This window comes from Oncorhynchus keta, chromosome 34, assembly GCF_023373465.1.
Source record: "Oncorhynchus keta strain PuntledgeMale-10-30-2019 chromosome 34, Oket_V2, whole genome shotgun sequence".
Classification (NCBI taxonomy): domain Eukaryota; kingdom Metazoa; phylum Chordata; class Actinopteri; order Salmoniformes; family Salmonidae; genus Oncorhynchus; species Oncorhynchus keta.
Window position 1 is genome coordinate 51070599 of NC_068454.1, and position 19211 is coordinate 51089809.

Consider the following 19211-nt stretch of genomic DNA (forward strand, 5'->3'; position numbering starts at 1 on the left):
AAGAGCACAGGGCGCCAGTGGCAAATTGGCCAATCTTGGTGTTCTCTGGCAAATGCCAAACGTCTTGCACGGTGTTGGGCTGTAAGCACAACCCCCACCTGTGGACGTCGGGCCCTCATACCACCCTCATGGAGACTGTTTCTGACCGTTTGAGCAGACACATGCACATTTGTGGCTTGCTGGAGGTCATTTTGCAGGGCTCTGGCAGTGCTCCTCCTGCTCCTCCTTGCACAAAGGCAGAGGTAGCGGTCCTGCTGCTGGGTTGTTGCCCTCCGACGGCCTCCTCCACATCTCCTGATGTACTGGCCTAGGTAGTGCAGCTCATCCAGGATGGAACATCAATGCGAGCTTTAGCAAGAAGGTTTGCTGTGTCTGTCAGCGTAGTGTCCAGAGCATGGAGGGCGCTACCAGGAGACAGGCCAGTACATGTGGTTATCACCTGCAGAACCCCTCCTTTATTGGGGGTGTCTTGCTAATTGCCTATAATTTCCACCTGTTGTCTATTCCATTTGCACAACAGCATGTGAAATTTATTGTCAATTAGTGTTGCTTCCTAAGTGGACAGTTTGATTTCACAGAAGTGTGATTGACTTGGAGTTACATTGTGTTGTTTAAGTGTTCCCTTTATTTTTTTTGAGCAGTGTATGATCGTAATATTACCGTTATATTTTGTAATGTGTATCTTACCTTAGAAGTGGTCTAGAGACCAGTACTGTGACAGTATCTACGCTAAGTCTTTCATTTCATGGGCATTTGCGTTGAAACATTGAAACTCAATGGTCAATGCTAACCGTTAGCCTGTGCTGCCTCTGGCAAAGACATGTAAGGGTCATCGTAGATGCTGTCACTCCTGCACTCTTAACTGCCTCGGACATGACAAATATTAACAACTTAAGAAAATAGAGTGACCTATCCCTTTAATGCAGTAAACACTAATGTATCTCAATGAAGGAAGCAATCAATCATCTATTGCTGATTACAAATTATCTATAGGGATAGGTCACTATTTTCTTAAGTTGTTCATATTTGTCATGTCAGAGGCATCACAGTAGTGACCATGATGTATCGCTAATGTATCTCATCTACAGCTCGTCAAAACCCCTGGGCCAGTCCTGCATTCCATAAGAGCTGCATTCCATAAGAGCTGCATTCCATAAGAGCTGCATTCCATAAGAGCTGCATTCCAATTCAGAAAGTAAACCATATTCCAAATGTTCCCCATTGAAAATAATTGGAATTTTCGTGTACTTACTGAATTGACTGGAATTGAAATGGAATTGCCCCAACCAAGTCACAAGCAAAGTCTGGAGTAGAACAGTTTGTCTCTGCATTCTAAGTGCATGTTGAGTCAAGTTTGTTCAAGTCAAGTAAAATATATATATTATATATATATATATACATACATACACACACACACAATGACTTGTTCAACTACAATATTTTGTCTATTGATTGAGGCTACCAGACAGCCCTTTTCATTATTTTGTCCACTAAATATTTTTATTATGTAAAAATTCATTTTAATATGGATCAAAGCTTGCGACCCGCCCGCACGCTCTTACGCTGCGCAAATGTAGCCTGTCATTACAGCCATAAACAGAGATTCATTTTTCAAAGTGCAAGACGCAGAAATAAACTGCGTTTTAAACCAGCATTTTAAGATGAAAGTCATTCATGTTAGCAGCCAATATCAACTAGGGATATCTTCTAACTCCTCTGGTGTCCAGAGAAACCAGGATAATAGGTCTGTATGCAGCGGAGGCACCTTGCCTGTCACTCTGGAGGGCCGCCTGTCTGCACCTTGCCTGTCACTCTGGAGGGCCGCCTGTCTGCACCTTGCCTGTCACTCTGCCGCCTGTCTGCACCTTGCCTGTCACTCTGGAGGGCCGCCTGCCTGCACCTTGCCTGTCACTCTGGAGGGCCGCCTGCCTGCACCTTGCCTGTCACTCTGGAGGGCCGCCTGTCTGCACCTTGCCTGTCACTCTGGAGGGCCGCCTGTCTGCACCTTGCCTGTCACTCTGGAGGGCCGCCTGTCTGCACCTTGCCTGTCACTCTGGAGGGCCGCCTGCCTGCACCTTGCCTGTCACTCTGGAGGGCCGCCTGTCTGCACCTTGCCTGTCACTCTGGAGGGCCGCCTGTCTGCACCTTGCCTGTCACTCTGGAGGGCCGCCTGTCTGCACCTTGCCTGTCACTCTGGAGGGCCGCCTGTCTGCACCTTGCCTGTCACTCTGGAGGGCCGCCTGCCTGCACCTTGCCTGTCACTCTGGAGGGCCGCCTGCCACCTGCCTGTCACTCTGGAGGGCCGCCTGCCTGCACCTTGCCTGCCTCTGGAGGGCCGCCTGTCACCTTGCCTGTCACTCTGGAGGGCCGCCTGTCTGCACCTTGCCTGTCACTCTGGAGGGCCGCCTGTCTGCACCTTGCCTGTCACTCTGGAGGGCCGCCTGCCTGCACTCTGGAGGGCCGCCTGTCTGCACTTGCCTGTCACTGGAGGGCCGCCTGCCTGCACTTTCACTCTGGAGGGCACCTTGTCACTCTGGAGGGCCGCCTGCCTGCACTTTGCCTGTCACTCTGGAGGGCCGCCTGTCTGCCTGTCACCTTGCCTGTCACTCTGGAGGGCCGCCTGTCTGCACCTTGCCTGTCACTCTGGAGGGCCGCCTGCCACCTTGCCTGTCACTCTGGAGGGCCGCCTGCCTGCACCTTGCCTGTCACTCTGGAGGGCCGCCTGTCTGCACCTTGCCTGTCACTCTGGAGGGCCGCCTGTCTGCACCTTGCCTGTCACTCTGGAGGGCCGCCTGCCTGCAGCTTGCCTGTCACTCTGGGGGGCCGCCTGTCTGCACCTTGCCTGTCACTCGAGGGCCGCCTGTCTGCACCTTGCCTGTCACTCGAGGGCCGCCTGTCTGCACCTTGCCTGTCACTCTGGAGGGCCGCCTGCCTGCAGCTCATTGCCAACTGGGAAGACCCTTTCTTCCTCACACATATCCTAATAAATTCACCAGAATATGTTAGTTCTACTTCTTTATCCCATAATATTCAAGGCTGTGTGATGTTACAGCTATCTTCAGACATATAGCCAGTTACCACCCAAACTAGGATTATCTGAAATTTGAAAATGATCAATGAAATCGCCACGTAGCCTAGCGTTATTGTTCTGGAAAAGATGTGTCCGTAGTAGATTGCTAAACTGTAGATACGTGGTTCACTTTATATGGATAATATAAATGTAGTCTTACTCTGTTTTGACCAGGCAAAACCGGAGAAAATGAAACGCTTTCTGAAGACTAATCTGGATATGAGCCTTTGTGAGCTAATGCAGATCACTGTTCATTGGTCAACAGTCAAGACGTGCAACTTGATGGTTCTGAAGCACAGATTAGATGTTTTTTAGACAATCATTTGGTGTAATACCGTGGGCCTATGCCTGAAAGTTTTAAAAATTCAGTTTCATACTCACAACAAACATTCCCTCTAAACTTTCGGGGGTGTGCAGTAATCTGTGAATGCAGTGCAGCTCACAGAAGAAATATCAGACACGAGACTCCCTCCACTTTGTAGACTTTTCCCTGTTAGTTAACACTATCGTTTCCCTTTCCTGTGGCGATTGTGATGGAATCAACACATTAGCCTCTGTCAATGCAACATACTGAACTAACCATGCTAGAGATGATGTTGTAGGCAGAACGCATCACAGTAGGATTCTATTGCAACGACTCAGCCCTACTCTACACAGACCGGCGGCATAACCAATCAGAGCTGCAGTAGGCCTATATGCAAAATGACCATTGCCACATATGGATCAATGCCATTAACTTTGAACTGGACTGTGTTTACAGCTGTGGTCATGAGTAGATGTGCTTGTTTTGAGATCAAAGCAAGAGCTTCATGTAGTCACGTGTTCATATTCTTTGCTATTTAGTGAGGTATTAGCCCAGTTCTAGATCATTTGTCATCAGCAATAGATGATTGATTGCTTCCTACAAGAACACAAAACATGTACATTTCTAGATATCTTTGAAAAGCAAGACAGATTAAAATATATATTTTTGTCTTAAAGGGGCAGTGTTGTATTTTGAGACCGGCTTAAATAAACTAAGTAACCAATAGTCATAGGGTAGCATAGTTTGTCTGATTCTCTGTAATAATGGTATGGGAATAATAATTAATTTGATTTTGTCAAATGGTTTCTTGCATCAAACACAAAAACATTTTCAGTCACCTCCTTGTCTGAAGGACAAGTGGATAAACAGGTTAATGTCAAGCCCTGCATTTTTTTATGGACTACAATGAACCCCACACATTGGCTGTTACTGTAGGCTGAATGATAGAACAGCTACTTCCATGTTAAAATGTTATGGGATGCATTTTCTCCACTCTGGTAGGCCTCCATTATGATCAAATAGCCAGTGTAGCCTACTTGGTCACTGTTAAAAAGATCTTAAAGCAGATACAGCCTCAGTGTTCACAGTAAACATGCACTGGAAGTTGCACAGAATTTTCACAACGTTCAAGTTTGTGCTCATCAGAACTTAAATTATCTCAGTGCCAGAAACATTGAGGGAACATTGCTCACGACCCCACAAATAAATCTTTCTTCGCTTCGAGAAACACTGCTCTACCTCACCAGACCTGTATTAATTTACCGTTTTCTGGTCCAATCAGAGGGCCAAGTGTGTGTTTCACTAGCCAATCTGTTGCTCTCTGGCTACGTGGAGAGTAGTGTGCCACAAAATGAGTGACAAATTATTTCAAGTAATCAGTCTCAAGTCAAACTTGGGTCCCAAGTCAAAGTCAAGCCTAAAGTTAATTTATTTTCTGTCGAATCTGAAGTCATCAAATATGTGACTCGAGTCAGACTCGAGACCAAGTCATGTGACTCGAGTCCACAACTCTGCACATTGATGCAACTGTAGTAAACTATCCAAAGTCTACTTCAACTGCTTACCTTGAAGTTGGACTTGCATATAGTGGCTGCTTCCTTCATTGCCTCTCCTGAAAAAAACAACCCACAACAGTTGATTGAGACAGGATATCAACAACTGATATACCCCCTCAATAATACCTCAGAATACATAGGAAGAGCAGTTGAGAGAGTCAGGACAGCGAGTCAGTGGAGAGTCATGAGAGGGAGTTAGAATGGAGAGTCAGTGGAGATAGACAGGAGAGATAGTCAGGACAGAGAGTCACTGGAGAGTCATGAGAGAGTAGGGACAGAGGTCACTGGAGAGAGAGTCAGGACAGAGAGTCAGTGGTGAGAGTCAGAAGAGATAGTCAAGCTAGCGAGTCAGTGGAGAGTCATGAGAGATAGTCAGGACAGAGAGTCAGTGGAGAGAAAGTTAGTGGAGAGAGAGTCAGTGAAGAGGGAGATAGTAAGTGGAGAGAGAGAGTCAGTGGAGAGAGAGAGTCAGTGGAGAGAGAGAGTCAGTGGAGAGAGCGAGTCAGAGAATCAGTGGAGAGAGTCAGTGGAGAGAGAGAGAGTCAGAGAATCAGTGGAGAGAGAGAGTCAGTGGAGAGAGCGAGTCAGAGAATCAGTGGAGAGAGAGAGTCAGAGGAGAGAGCGAGTCAGAGAATCAGTGGAGAGAGAGTCAGTGGAGAGAGAGAGAGTCAGAGAATCAGTGGAGAGAGTCAGTGGAGAGAGAGAGTCAGTGGAGAGAGAGAATCAGATAATCAGTGGAGAGAGAATCAGTGGAGAGAGAGAGTCAGTGGAGAGAGAGAGTCAGTGGAGAGAGCGAGTCAGAGAATCAGTGGAGAGAGAATCAGTGGAGAGAGTCAGTGGAGAGAGAGAGTCAGAGAATCAGTGGAGAGAGAGAGTCAGTGGAGAGAGCGAGTCAGAGAATCAGTGGAGAGAGAGTCAGTGGAGAGAGAGAGTCAGAGAATCAGTGGAGAGAGAGTCAGTGGAGAGAGAGAGTCAGTGGAGAGAGAGAGTCAGAGAATCAGTGGAGAGAGAGAGTCAGTGGAGAGAGAGAGTCAGTGGAGAGAGCGAGTCAGAGAATCAGTGGAGAGAGAGTCAGTGGAGAGAGAGAGTCAGAGAATCAGTGGAGAGAGAGAGTCAGTGGAGAGAGAGAGTCAGAGAATCAGTGGAGAGAGAGTCAGTGGAGAGAGAGAGTCAGAGAATCAGTGGAGAGAGAGTCAGTGGAGAGAGAGAGTCAGAGAATCAGTGGAGAGAGAGAATCAGTGGAGAGAGAGAGTCAGTGGAGAGAGAGAATCAGTGGAGAGAGAGAGTCAGTGGAGAGAGAGAGTCAGTGGAGAGAGAGAGTCAGTGGAGAGAGCGAGTCAGAGAATCAGTGGAGAGAGTCAGTGGAGAGAGAGAGTCAGAGAATCAGTGGAGAGAGAGAGTCAGTGGAGAGAGCGAGTCAGAGAATCAGTGGAGAGAGAGAGTCAGAGGAGAGAGCGAGTCAGAGAATCAGTGGAGAGAGAGTCAGTGGAGAGAGAGAGAGTCAGAGAATCAGTGGAGAGAGTCAGTGGAGAGAGAGAGTCAGTGGAGAGAGAGAATCAGATAATCAGTGGAGAGAGAATCAGTGGAGAGAGAGAGTCAGTGGAGAGAGCGAGTCAGAGAATCAGTGGAGAGAGAATCAGTGGAGAGAGTCAGTGGAGAGAGAGAGTCAGAGAATCAGTGGAGAGAGAGAGTCAGTGGAGAGAGCGAGTCAGAGAATCAGTGGAGAGAGAGTCAGTGGAGAGAGAGAGTCAGTGGAGAGAGAGAATCAGTGGAGAGAGAGAGTCAGTGGAGAGAGAGAATCAGAGAATCAGTGGAGAGAATCAGTGGAGAGAGAGAATCAGAGAATCAGTGGAGAGAGTCAGTGGAGAGAGAGAGTCAGAGAATCAGTGGAGAGAGAGAGTCAGTGGAGAGAGAGAGTCAGTGGAGAGAGAGAGTCAGTGGAGAGAGAGTCAGAGAATCAGTGGAGAGAGAGAGTCAGATAATCAGTGGAGAGAGTCAGTGGAGAGAGCGAGTCAGTGGAGAGAGAGAGTCAGAGAATCAGTGGAGAGAGAGAGTCAGTGGAGAGAGCGAGTCAGTGGAGAGAGCGAGTCAGTGGAGAGAGCGAGTCAGAGAATCAGTGGAGAGAGAGAGTCAGTGGAGAGAGCGAGTCAGAGAATCAGTGGAGAGAGAGAGTCAGTGGAGAGAGAGAGTCAGTGGAGAGAGCGAGTCAGTGGAGAGAGCGAGTCAGAGAATCAGTGGAGAGAGAGAGTCAGTGGAGAGAGCGAGTCAGTGGAGAGAGCGAGTCAGAGAATCAGTGGAGAGAGAGAGTCAGTGGAGAGAGAGAGTCAGTGGAGAGAGCGAGTCAGTGGAGAGAGAGAGTCAGAGAGTCAGTGGAGAGAGAGAGTCAGTGGAGAGAGCGAGTCAGTGGAGAGAGAGAGTCAGAGAATCAGTGGAGAGAGAGAGTCAGTGGAAAGAGCGAGTCAGAGAATCAGTGGAGAGAGAGTCAGTGGAGAGAGAGAATCAGAGAATCAGTGGAGAGAATCAGTGGAGAGAGAGAATCAGAGAATCAGTGGAGAGAATCAGTGGAGAGAGAGAATCAGATAATCAGTGGAGAGAGTCAGTGGAGAGAGAGAGTCAGAGAATCAGTGGAGAGAGAGAATCAGTGGAGAGAGAGAGTCAGAGAATCAGTGGAGAGAGAGAGTCAGTGGAGAGAGAGAGTCAGTGGAGAGAGAGAGTCAGTGGAGAGAGAGAGTCAGTGGAGAGAGAGCCAGAGAATCAGTGGAGAGAGAGAGTCAGATAATCAGTGGAGAGAGTCAGTGGAGAGAGCGAGTCAGTGGAGAGAGAGAATCAGTGGAGAGAGCGAGTCAGTGGAGAGAGCGAGTCAGTGGAGAGAGCGAGTCAGAGAATCAGTGGAGAGAGAGAGTCAGTGGAGAGAGCGAGTCAGAGAATCAGTGGAGAGAGTCAGTGGAGAGAGAGAGTCAGTGGAGAGAGCGAGTCAGTGGAGAGAGCGAGTCAGAGAATCAGTGGAGAGAGAGAGTCAGTGGAGAGAGCGAGTCAGTGGAGAGAGCGAGTCAGAGAATCAGTGGAGAGAGAGAGTCAGTGGAGAGAGAGAGTCAGTGGAGAGAGCGAGTCAGTGGAGAGAGCGAGTCAGAGAATCAGTGGAGAGAGAGAGTCAGTGGAGAGAGCGAGTCAGAGAATCAGTGGAGAGAGAGTCAGTGGAGAGAGAGAATCAGAGAATCAGTGGAGAGAATCAGTGGAGAGAGAGAATCAGAGAATCAGTGGAGAGAGAGAATCAGAGAATCAGTGGAGAGAGAGAATCAGTGGAGAGAGAGAGTCAGTGGAGAGAGAGAGTCAGTGGAGAGAGAGTCAGAGAATCAGTGGAGAGAGAGAGTCAGTGGAGAGAGAATCAGTGGAGAGAATCAGTGGAGAGTCAGAGAATCAGTGGAGAGAGAGAGTCAGATAATCAGTGGAGAGAGTCAGTGGAGAGAGCGAGTCAGTGGAGAGAGAGAGTCAGAGAATCAGTGGAGAGAGAGAGTCAGTGGAGAGAGAGAATCAGAGAATCAGTGGAGAGAGAGAATCAGAGAATCAGTGGAGAGAGAGAATCAGTGGAGAGAGAGAGTCAGTGGAGAGAGAGAGTCAGTGGAGAGAGAGTCAGAGAATCAGTGGAGAGAGAGAGTCAGTGGAGAGAGAGAGTCAGTGGAGAGAGAGAGTCAGAGAATCAGTGGAGAGAGAGAGTCAGTGGAGAGAGAGAGTCAGTGGAGAGAGAGAGTCAGTGGAGAGAGAGAGTCAGAGAATCAGTGGAGAGAGAGAGTCAGTGGAGAGAGAGAGTCAGAGAATCAGTGGAGAGAGAGAGTCAGTGGAGAGAGAGAGTCAGAGAATGTGGAGAGAGTCAGTGGAGAGAGAGTCAGAGAATCAGTGGAGAGAGAGTCAGTGGAGAGAGAGAGTCAATCAGTGGAGAGAGTCAGTGGAGAGAGAGAGTCAGTGGAGAGAGAGAGTCAGTGGAGAGAGAGAGTCAGTGGAGAGAGAGTCAGTGGAGAGAGAGAGTCAGTGGAGAGAGCGAGTCAGAGAATCAGTGGAGAGAGTCAGTGGAGAGAGAGAGAGTCAGAGAATCAGTGGAGAGAGAGAGTCAGTGGAGAGAGCGAGTCAGAGAATCAGTGGAGAGAGAGAGTCAGTGGAGAGAGAGAGTCAGTGGAGAGAGAGTCAGTGGAGAGAGAGAGTCAGAGAATCAGTGGAGAGAGAGTCAGTGGAGAGAGAGAGTCAGAGAATCAGTGGAGAGAGAGAGTCAGTGGAGAGAGAGAGATAATCAGTGGAGAAGAATCAGTGGAGAGAATCAGTGGAGAGAGAGAGTCAGAGAATCAGTGGAGAATCAGTGGAGAGAGTCAGTGGAGAGAGAGAGTCAGAGAATCAGTGGAGAGAGAGAGTCAGTGGAGAGAGCGAGAGAGAATCAGTGGAGAATCAGTGGAGAGAGAGAGTCAGTGGAGAGAGAATCAGAGAATCAGTGGAGAGAGAGAATCAGTGGAGAGAGAGAGTCAGTGGAGAGAGAGAATCAGAGAATCAGTGGAGAGAGTCAGTGGAGAGAGAGAGTCAGAGAAATCAGTGGAGAGAGAGAGTCAGTGGAGAGAGAGAGTCAGTGGAGAGAGAGAGTCAGTGGAGTGGAGAGAGAATCAGTGGAGAGAGAGTGGAGAGAGTCAGTGGAGAGAGAGAGTCAGTGGAGAGAGAGAGTCAGAATGGGAGAGAGAGAGTCAGTGGAGAGAGAGAGTCAGTGGAGAGAGCGAGTCAGTGGAGAGAGCGAGTCAGAGAATCAGTGGAGAGAGAGAGTCAGTGGAGAGAGCGAGTCAGAGAATCAGTGGAGAGAGAGTCAGTGGAGAGAGAGAGTCAGTGGAGAGAGCGAGTCAGTGGAGAGAGCGAGTCAGAGAATCAGTGGAGAGAGAGAGTCAGTGGAGAATCAGTGGAGAGAGAGTCAGAGAATCAGTGGAGAGAGAGAGTCAGTGGAGAATCAGTGGAGAGAGTCAGTGGAGAGAGAGAGTCAGAGAATCAGTGGAGAGAGAGTCAGTGGAGAGAGCGAGTCAGTGGAGAGAGCGAGTCAGAGAATCAGTGGAGAGAGAGTCAGTGGAAAGAGCGAGTCAGAGAATCAGTGGAGAGAGAGAGTCAGTGGAGAGAGAGAATCAGAGAATCAGTGGAGAGAATCAGTGGAGAGAGAGAATCAGAGAATCAGTGGAGAGAATCAGTGGAGAGAGAGAATCAGATAATCAGTGGAGAGAGTCAGTGGAGAGAGAGAGTCAGAGAATCAGTGGAGAGAGAGAATCAGTGGAGAGAGAGAGTCAGTGGAGAGAGAGAGTCAGAGAATCAGTGGAGAGAGAGAGAGTCAGTGGAGAGAGAGAGTCAGTGGAGAGAGAGTGGAGAGTCAGTGGAGAGAGAATCAGTGGAGAGAGAGAATCAGTGGAGAGAGAGAGTCAGATAATCAGTGGAGAGAGTCAGTGGAGAGAGCGAGTCAGTGGAGAGAGAGAGTCAGAGAATCAGTGGAGAGAGAGTGGAGAGAGTCAGTGGAGAGAGAGTCAGTGGAGAGAGCGAGTCAGAGAATCAGTGGAGAGAGAGAGTCAGTGGAGAGAGCGAGTCAGTGGAGAGAGTCAGTGGAGAGAGAGAATCAGTGGAGAGAGAGAGTCAGTGGAGAGAGTCAGAGAATCAGTGGAGAGAGAGAGTCAGTGGAGAGAGCGAGTCAGTGGAGAGAGAGAGAATCAGTGGAGAGAGAGAGTCAGTGGAGAGAATCAGTGGAGAGAGTCAGTGGAGAGAGCGAGTCAGAGAATCAGTGGAGAGAGAGAGAATCAGTGGAGAGAGAGAGAATCAGTGGAGAGAGAGTCAGTGGAGAGAGAGAATCAGAGAATCAGTGGAGAGAATCAGTGGAGAGAGAGAATCAGTGGGAGAGAGAGAATCAGAGAATCAGTGGAGAGAGTCAGTGGAGAGAGAGTCAGTGGAGAGAGAGAGTCAGTGGAGAGAGAGAGTCAGTGGAGAGTGGAGAGAGAGTCAGTGGAGAGAGAGAGTCAGTGGAGAGAGAGAGTCAGTGGAGAGAGAGTCAGTGGAGAGAGTCAGTGGAGAGAGAGTCAGAGAATCAGTGGAGAGAGAGAGTCAGATAATCAGTGGAGAGAGTCAGTGGAGAGAGAGAGTCAGTGGAGAGAGAGAGTCAGAGAATCAGTGGAGAGAGAGAGTCAGTGGAGAGAGCGAGTCAGTGGAGAGAGCGAGTCAGTGGAGAGAGAGAGTCAGAGAATCAGTGGAGAGAGAGAGTCAGTGGAGAGAGAGAATCAGTGGAGAGAGAGAGTCAGTGGAGAGAGAGAGTCAGAGAATCAGTGGAGAGAGAGAGTCAGTGGAGAGAGAGAGTCAGTGGAGAGAGTCAGTGGAGAGAGAGTCAGAGAATCAGTGGAGAGAGAGAGTCAGATAATCAGTGGAGAGAGTCAGTGGAGAGAGCGAGTCAGTGGAGAGAGAGAGTCAGAGAATCAGTGGAGAGAGAGAGTCAGTGGAGAGAGCGAGTCAGTGGAGAGAGCGAGTCAGTGGAGAGAGCGAGTCAGTGGAGAGAGCGAGTCAGAGAATCAGTGGAGAGAGAGAGTCAGTGGAGAGAGCGAGTCAGAGAATCAGTGGAGAGAGAGAGTCAGTGGAGAGAGAGAGTCAGTGGAGAGAGCGAGTCAGTGGAGAGAGCGAGTCAGAGAATCAGTGGAGAGAGAGAGTCAGTGGAGAGAGAGAGTCAGTGGAGAGAGCGAGTCAGAGAATCAGTGGAGAGAGAGAGTCAGTGGAGAGAGAGAGTCAGTGGAGAGAGCGAGTCAGTGGAGAGAGAGAGTCAGAGAATCAGTGGAGAGAGAGAGTCAGTGGAGAGAGCGAGTCAGTGGAGAGAGCGAGTCAGTGGAGAGAGCGAGTCAGTGGAGAGAGCGAGTCAGAGAATCAGTGGAGAGAGAGAAAGTCAGTGGAGAGAGCGAGTCAGAGAATCAGTGGAGAGAGAGTCAGTGGAGAGAGCGAGTCAGTGGAGAGAGCGAGTCAGTGGAGAGAGCGAGTCAGAGAATCAGTGGAGAGAGAGAATCAGTGGAGAGAGAGAATCAGTGGAGAGAGAGAATCAGTGGAGAGAGCGAGTCAGAGAATCAGTGGAGAGAGAGAGTCAGTGGAGAGAGAGAGAGTCAGTGGAGAGAGAGAGTCAGTGGAGAGAGAGAGTCAGTGGAGAGAGAGAGTCAGGAGAGAGAGAGAAAGTCCGAACAGAGAGAATGAACAGTCTTGGTCGTAAGGAATACAAAGCTCTTAATGGTAAATCATTACCTCCCTTGTGTGTGTGTGCTTAATTACCAAGGCAAGGCACTCATTCACCAACAATTCCTTTTTACTGTGTGTCTGTGTTGTGTGTGTTTGTGTAAAACCCAACATACCTTTCACTGACACAAATAAGTTAATGTTGAAGGTGAAGGCATCGTCATGGCATAGATAAGGGAGGGGCTTTGGATCCTGAAACAGAAAGTGGAAATAGAAGAGCATGAAGAGCAACAACACTCTTAGAAAAAAGGGTTCTTCAGCTGTCCCCATAGGAGAACCCTTTTTGGTTCCATGTTCAACCTTTTTTGGTTTCAGGTTGAACCCTTTTGGGTTCCATGTAGAAAATTGAGCCCAAAAGGGTTCTACCTGGAACCAAACAGGTTCTTCAAAGGGTTCTCCTATGGGGACAGCTGAATAACCCTTTTAGATTCTAGGTGGCACCTTTTTTTCTAACACAGTGTGGATACTGGCTCTCATTACTAAAAGCTAACCTGAATGGTGAAAATGTAAGTGTTAATGTAATGTAAAATACATCCTGACCCTCCATAGTATAATGTAATGTAAAATACATCCAGACCACCCGCAGTATAATGTAGTGTAAAATACATCCTGACCATCCATAGTATAATGTAAAAAATACATCCTGACCATCCATAGTATAATGTAAAATACATCCTGACCATCCATAGTATACTGTAAAATACATCCTGACCATCCATAGTATAATGTAAAATACATCCAGACCACCCGCAGTATAATGTAATGTAAAATACATCCTGACCATCCACAGTATAATGTAATGTAAAATACATCCAGACCACCCGCAGTATAATGTAAAATACATCCTGACCATCCACAGTATAATGTAAAATACATCCAGACCACCCGCAGTATAATGTAAAATACATCCAGACCACCCGCAGTATAATGTAATGTAAAATACATCCTGACCATCCACAGTATAATGTAAAATACATCCTGACCATCCACAGTATAATGTAAAATACATCCAGACCACCCGCAGTATAATGTAATGTAAAATACATCCTGACCATCCACAGTATAATGTAATGTAAAATACATCCAGACCACCCGCAGTATAATGTAATGTAAAATACATCCTGACCATCCACAGTATAATGTAATGTAAAATACATCCAGACCACCCGCAGTATAATGTAATGTAAAATACATCCAGACCATCCACAGTATAATGTAATGTAAAATACATCCTGACCATCCACAGTATAATGTAATGTAAAATACATCCAGACCACCCGCAGTATAATGTAATGTAAAATACATCCTGACCATCCACAGTATAATGTAATGTAAAATACATCCAGACCACCCGCAGTATAATGTAATGTAAAATACATCCAGACCATCCACAGTATAATGTAATATAAAATACATCCTGACCATCCATAGTATAATGTAAAATACATCCTGACCATCCATAGTATAATGTAAAATACATCCTGACCAGCCACAGTATAATGTAATGTAAAATACATCCTGACCATCCACAGTATAATGTCATGTAAAATACATCCAGACCATCCACAGTATAAATGTAATGTAAAATACACCCAGACCACCCATAATGTAATGTAAAATACACCCAGACCACCCATAATATAATGTAAAATACACCCAGACCACCCATAATGTATTGTAAAATACACCCAGACCACCCATAATGTAATATAAAATACATCCTGACCATCCATAGTATAATGTAAAATACATCCTGACCATCCATAGTATAATGTAAAATACATCCTGACAAGCCACAGTATAATGTAATGTAAAATACATCCTGACCATCCACAGTATAATGTCATGTAAAATACATCCTGACCATCCACAGTATAAATGTAATGTAAAATACATCCTGACCATCCACAGTATAATGTCATGTAAAATACATCCTGACCATCCACAGTATAAATGTAATGTAAAATACATCCTGACCATCCACAGTATAATGTCATGTAAAATACATCCTGACCATCCATAGTATAATGTAAAATACATCCTGACCATCCATAGTATAATGTAAAATACATCCTGACCAGCCACAGTATAATGTAATGTAAAATACATCCTGACCATCCATAGTATAATGTAAAATACATCCTGACCATCCACAGTATAATGTCATGTAAAATACATCCAGACCATCCATAGTATAATGTAATGTAAAATACATCCAGACCACCCATAATGTAATGTAAAATACATCCTGACCATCCACAGTATAATGTCATGTAAAATACATCCAGACCATCCACAGTATAATGTCATGTAAAATACACCCAGACCACCCATAATGTAATGTAAAATACATCCAGACCACCCATAATGTAATGTAAAATACATCCTGACCATCCACAGTATAATGTCATGTAAAATACATCCAGACCATCCACAGTATAATGTCATGTAAAATACACCCAGACCACCCATAATGTAATGTAAAATACATCCAGACAACCCATAATGTAATGTAAAATACACCCAGACCACCCATAATGTAATATAAAATACATCCAGACCAACCACAGTATAATGTAATGTAAAATACATCCTGACCATCCACAGTATAATGTAATGTAAAATACATCCAGACCATCCACAGTATAAATGTAATGTAAAATATACCCAGACCACCCATAATGTAATGTAAAATACATCCAGACCACCCATAATGTAAAATACATCCAGACCACCCATAATGTAATGTAAAATACATCCAGACCATCCACAGTATAATGTAATGTAAAATACATCCTGACCATCCATAGTATAATGTAATGTAAAATACATCCTGACCATCCACAGTATAATGTAATGTAAAATACATCCAGACCATCCACAGTATAATGTAATGTAAAATACATCCTGACCATCCACAGTATAATGTAATGTAAAATACATCCAGACCATCCACAGTATAAATGTAATGTAAAATACACCCAGACCATCCACAGTATAATGTAATGTAAAATACATCCAGACCATCCACAGTATAATGTAATGTAAAATACATCCAGACCACCCACAGTATAAATGTAATGTAAAATACACCCAGACCACCCGTAATGTAAAATACATCCTGACCATCCACAGTATAATGTAATGTAAAATACATCCAGACCATCCACAGTATAATGTAATGTAAAATACATCCAGACCATCCACAGTATAAATGTAATGTAAAATACACCCAGACCACCCATAATGTAAAATACATCCTGACCATCCACAGTATAATGTAATGTAAAATACATCCAGACCATCCACAGTATAATGTAATGTAAAATACATCCAGACCATCCATAGTATAATGTAAAATACATCCTGACCATCCACAGTATAATGTCATGTAAAATACATCCTGACCATCCATAGTATAATGTAAAATACATCCTGACCAGCCACAGTATAATGTAATGTAAAATACATCCTGACCATCCATAGTATAATGTAAAATACATCCTGACCATCCACAGTATAATGTCATGTAAAATACATCCAGACCATCCATAGTATAATGTAATGTAAAATACATCCAGACCACCCATAATGTAATGTAAAATACATCCTGACCATCCACAGTATAATGTCATGTAAAATACATCCAGACCATCCACAGTATAATGTCATGTAAAATACACCCAGACCACCCATAATGTAATGTAAAATACATCCAGACCACCCATAATGTAATGTAAAATACATCCTGACCATCCACAGTATAATGTCATGTAAAATACATCCAGACCATCCACAGTATAATGTCATGTAAAATACACCCAGACCACCCATAATGTAATGTAAAATACATCCAGACAACCCATAATGTAATGTAAAATACACCCAGACCACCCATAATGTAATATAAAATACATCCAGACCAACCACAGTATAATGTAATGTAAAATACATCCTGACCATCCACAGTATAATGTAATGTAAAATACATCCAGACCATCCACAGTATAAATGTAATGTAAAATATACCCAGACCACCCATAATGTAATGTAAAATACATCCAGACCACCCATAATGTAAAATACATCCAGACCACCCATAATGTAATGTAAAATACATCCAGACCATCCACAGTATAATGTAATGTAAAATACATCCTGACCATCCATAGTATAATGTAATGTAAAATACATCCTGACCATCCACAGTATAATGTAATGTAAAATACATCCAGACCATCCACAGTATAATGTAATGTAAAATACATCCTGACCATCCACAGTATAATGTAATGTAAAATACATCCAGACCATCCACAGTATAAATGTAATGTAAAATACACCCAGACCATCCACAGTATAATGTAATGTAAAATACATCCAGACCATCCACAGTATAATGTAATGTAAAATACATCCAGACCACCCACAGTATAAATGTAATGTAAAATACACCCAGACCACCCGTAATGTAAAATACATCCTGACCATCCACAGTATAATGTAATGTAAAATACATCCAGACCATCCACAGTATAATGTAATGTAAAATACATCCAGACCATCCACAGTATAAATGTAATGTAAAATACACCCAGACCACCCATAATGTAAAATACATCCTGACCATCCACAGTATAATGTAATGTAAAATACATCCAGACCATCCACAGTATAATGTAATGTAAAATACATCCAGACCATCCACAGTATAAATGTAATGTAAAATACACCCAGACCACCCATAATGTAATGTAAAATACATCCAGACCATCCACAGTATAAATGTAATGTAAAATACACCCAGACCACCCATAATGTAATGTAAAATACATCCTGACCATCCACAGTATAATGTAATGTAAAATACATCCAGACCATCCACAGTATAAATGTAATGTAAAATACACCCAGACCACCCATAATGTAATGTAAAATACATCCTGACCATCCACAGTATAATGTAATGTAAAATACATCCAGACCATCCACAGTATAAATGTAATGTAAAATACACCCAGACCACCCATAATGTAATGTAAAATACATCCTGACCATCCACAGTATAATGTAATGTAAAATACATCCAGACCATCCACAGTATAAATGTAATGTAAAATACACCCAGACCACCCATAATGTAATGTAAAATACATTCAAACCACCCATAATGTAATGTAAAATACATCCAGACCATCCACAGTATAATGTAATGTAAAATACATCCAGACCACCCATAATGTAATGTAAAATACATCCAGACCAACCACAGTATAATGTAATGTAAAATACACCCTGACCATCCACAGTATAATGTAATGTAAAATACATCCAGACCATCCACAGTATAAATGTAATGTAAAATACACCCAGACCACCCATAATGTAATGTAAAATACATCCAAACCACCCATAATGTAATGTAAAATACATCCAGACCACCTGCAGTATGCTATAGGGCAGCAGGACCACCAGGTCTATACTATATTACACTACTATACTGTTTGTGTTCTTCACCTGGACAGTGTTGGGCTCAGCGAAGGGCAGCAGGGCCTCCATAGGAACCACCCAGGGTGAGATGGTTGTCCCAAAGTTCTTCCCCAGAAACGGACCCAGAGGAACGTACTCCCACGCCTGGATATCCCTGGCTGGAACACACACAGGAAGAAGAGTGGTTACCCTTTATTTTACCATTAGATGCTGGTATTTACTGAATATTCCTCAGTGGACACACAGATCACAGGTAGGTTTGAATACTATGTAACCTGCCCAGTGATGAGTCCATCCTATGTTGATTGGATGATCGTAGACCAACACAGCTAAAGTATCTGTACTAACAGTACCTTTGCATAGCTTCAAAACCTTGGTATTGTGGAGGTGAAGTTGTGGGATGTTCAACTGAACTACTGGTCTTTTTGACTATTGACAATCCAGGAACTATTCTATGAAATATTGTGTTGAGGGATGTGATAAATGATCATGTACTGTAGTCAGCAGGAAAATCTATTTCAACTCTCAATACCCCTCTACTCTACATATTAACCCAGGTGGAACCTGGCTCAGACTCCCTTACATCTGGGAGTCTGAGCCGCAGGGGTGGAAAACACATCCCAAATGGCACCCTATTCCCTATATAGTGCATTCCTTTTGACCAAAGCCCTTAGAGTGCTAATACACTGAGGGGACAAAACATTATGAACACCTGCCTTTTCCATGACAGACTGACCAGGTGAAAGCTAAAATCCCTTATTGATGTCACTTGTTAAATCCACTTCAATCGGTGTAGATGAAGGGGAGGAGACAGGATAGATAAGGATTATTAAGCCTTGAGACAATTGTGACAGTGTGTATATGTGCCATTCAGAGGGTGAATGGGAAAGACAAAAGATTTAAGTGCATTTGAACGGGGTATGGTAGTAGGTGCCAGGCGCACTGGTTTGTGTCAAGAACTGCAACGCTGCTGGGTTTTTCCACACTTTTCTGTGTGTATCAAGTTTTTCCACACAGTTTCCTGTGTGTATCAAGAATGGTCCACCACCCAAAGGACATCCAACCAACTTGACACAACTGTGGGAAGCATTGGAGTTGATATGGGATCTGGCAAACGAACAATAAGGTGAAGCCTAGTAGGCTGCGTTCCAAATAGCACCCTATTCCCTACAGTGGTTTTAAAAGTACCCAATTGCCATACTTAAGTAAAGATACCTTAATAGAACATTAAAAGTGAAAGTCACCCAGCATTATACTACTTGAGTAAAAGACTAAAAGTATTTGGTTTTAAATATCGTTAAGTATAAAAAGTGAAAGTAAAAATAATTTCAAATTCCTTATATTTAACAAACCAGACGGCACACTCCACCACTCAGACATCATTTACAGATAGCCAGGGGCACACTCCACCACTCAGACATCATTTACAGATAGCCAGGGGCACACTCCACCACTCAGACATCATTTACAGATAGCCAGCGGCACACTCTACCACTCAGACATCATTTACAGATAGCCAGGGGTACAC

General features: G+C 44.5%; 1 protein-coding gene and 1 long non-coding RNA gene across 10 annotated transcripts in view; both read right to left on the reverse strand.

Moving 5' to 3' along the window:
• LOC118379440 (fumarylacetoacetase-like) overlaps positions 1-19211 on the reverse strand; it is a 36019-nt gene that overhangs the window by 6537 nt on the left and 10271 nt on the right. The window contains exons 9-11 of the mRNA XM_052494001.1: positions 17711-17841; positions 12310-12385; positions 4940-4986 (exon numbers count right to left, since the gene is read on the reverse strand). Of these exons, the coding sequence (XP_052349961.1) occupies positions 4940-4986; positions 12310-12385; positions 17711-17841 (254 nt within the window). The remainder of the gene's footprint in view (positions 1-4939; positions 4987-12309; positions 12386-17710; positions 17842-19211) is intronic.
• On the reverse strand, positions 430-4885 carry LOC127915137 (uncharacterized). Of its 9 annotated transcripts, none has more exons than XR_008090286.1 (4): positions 2698-4885; positions 2347-2416; positions 1866-2250; positions 430-1835 (listed from the first exon to the last, which is right to left on the reverse strand). It is a non-coding gene; the product is annotated as an uncharacterized LOC127915137 (long non-coding RNA). The 9 variants fall into 9 exon arrangements; XR_008090285.1 differs by having other exon boundaries at positions 430-1800; positions 1936-2250; positions 2663-4885; XR_008090282.1 differs by having other exon boundaries at positions 1936-2250; positions 2663-4885.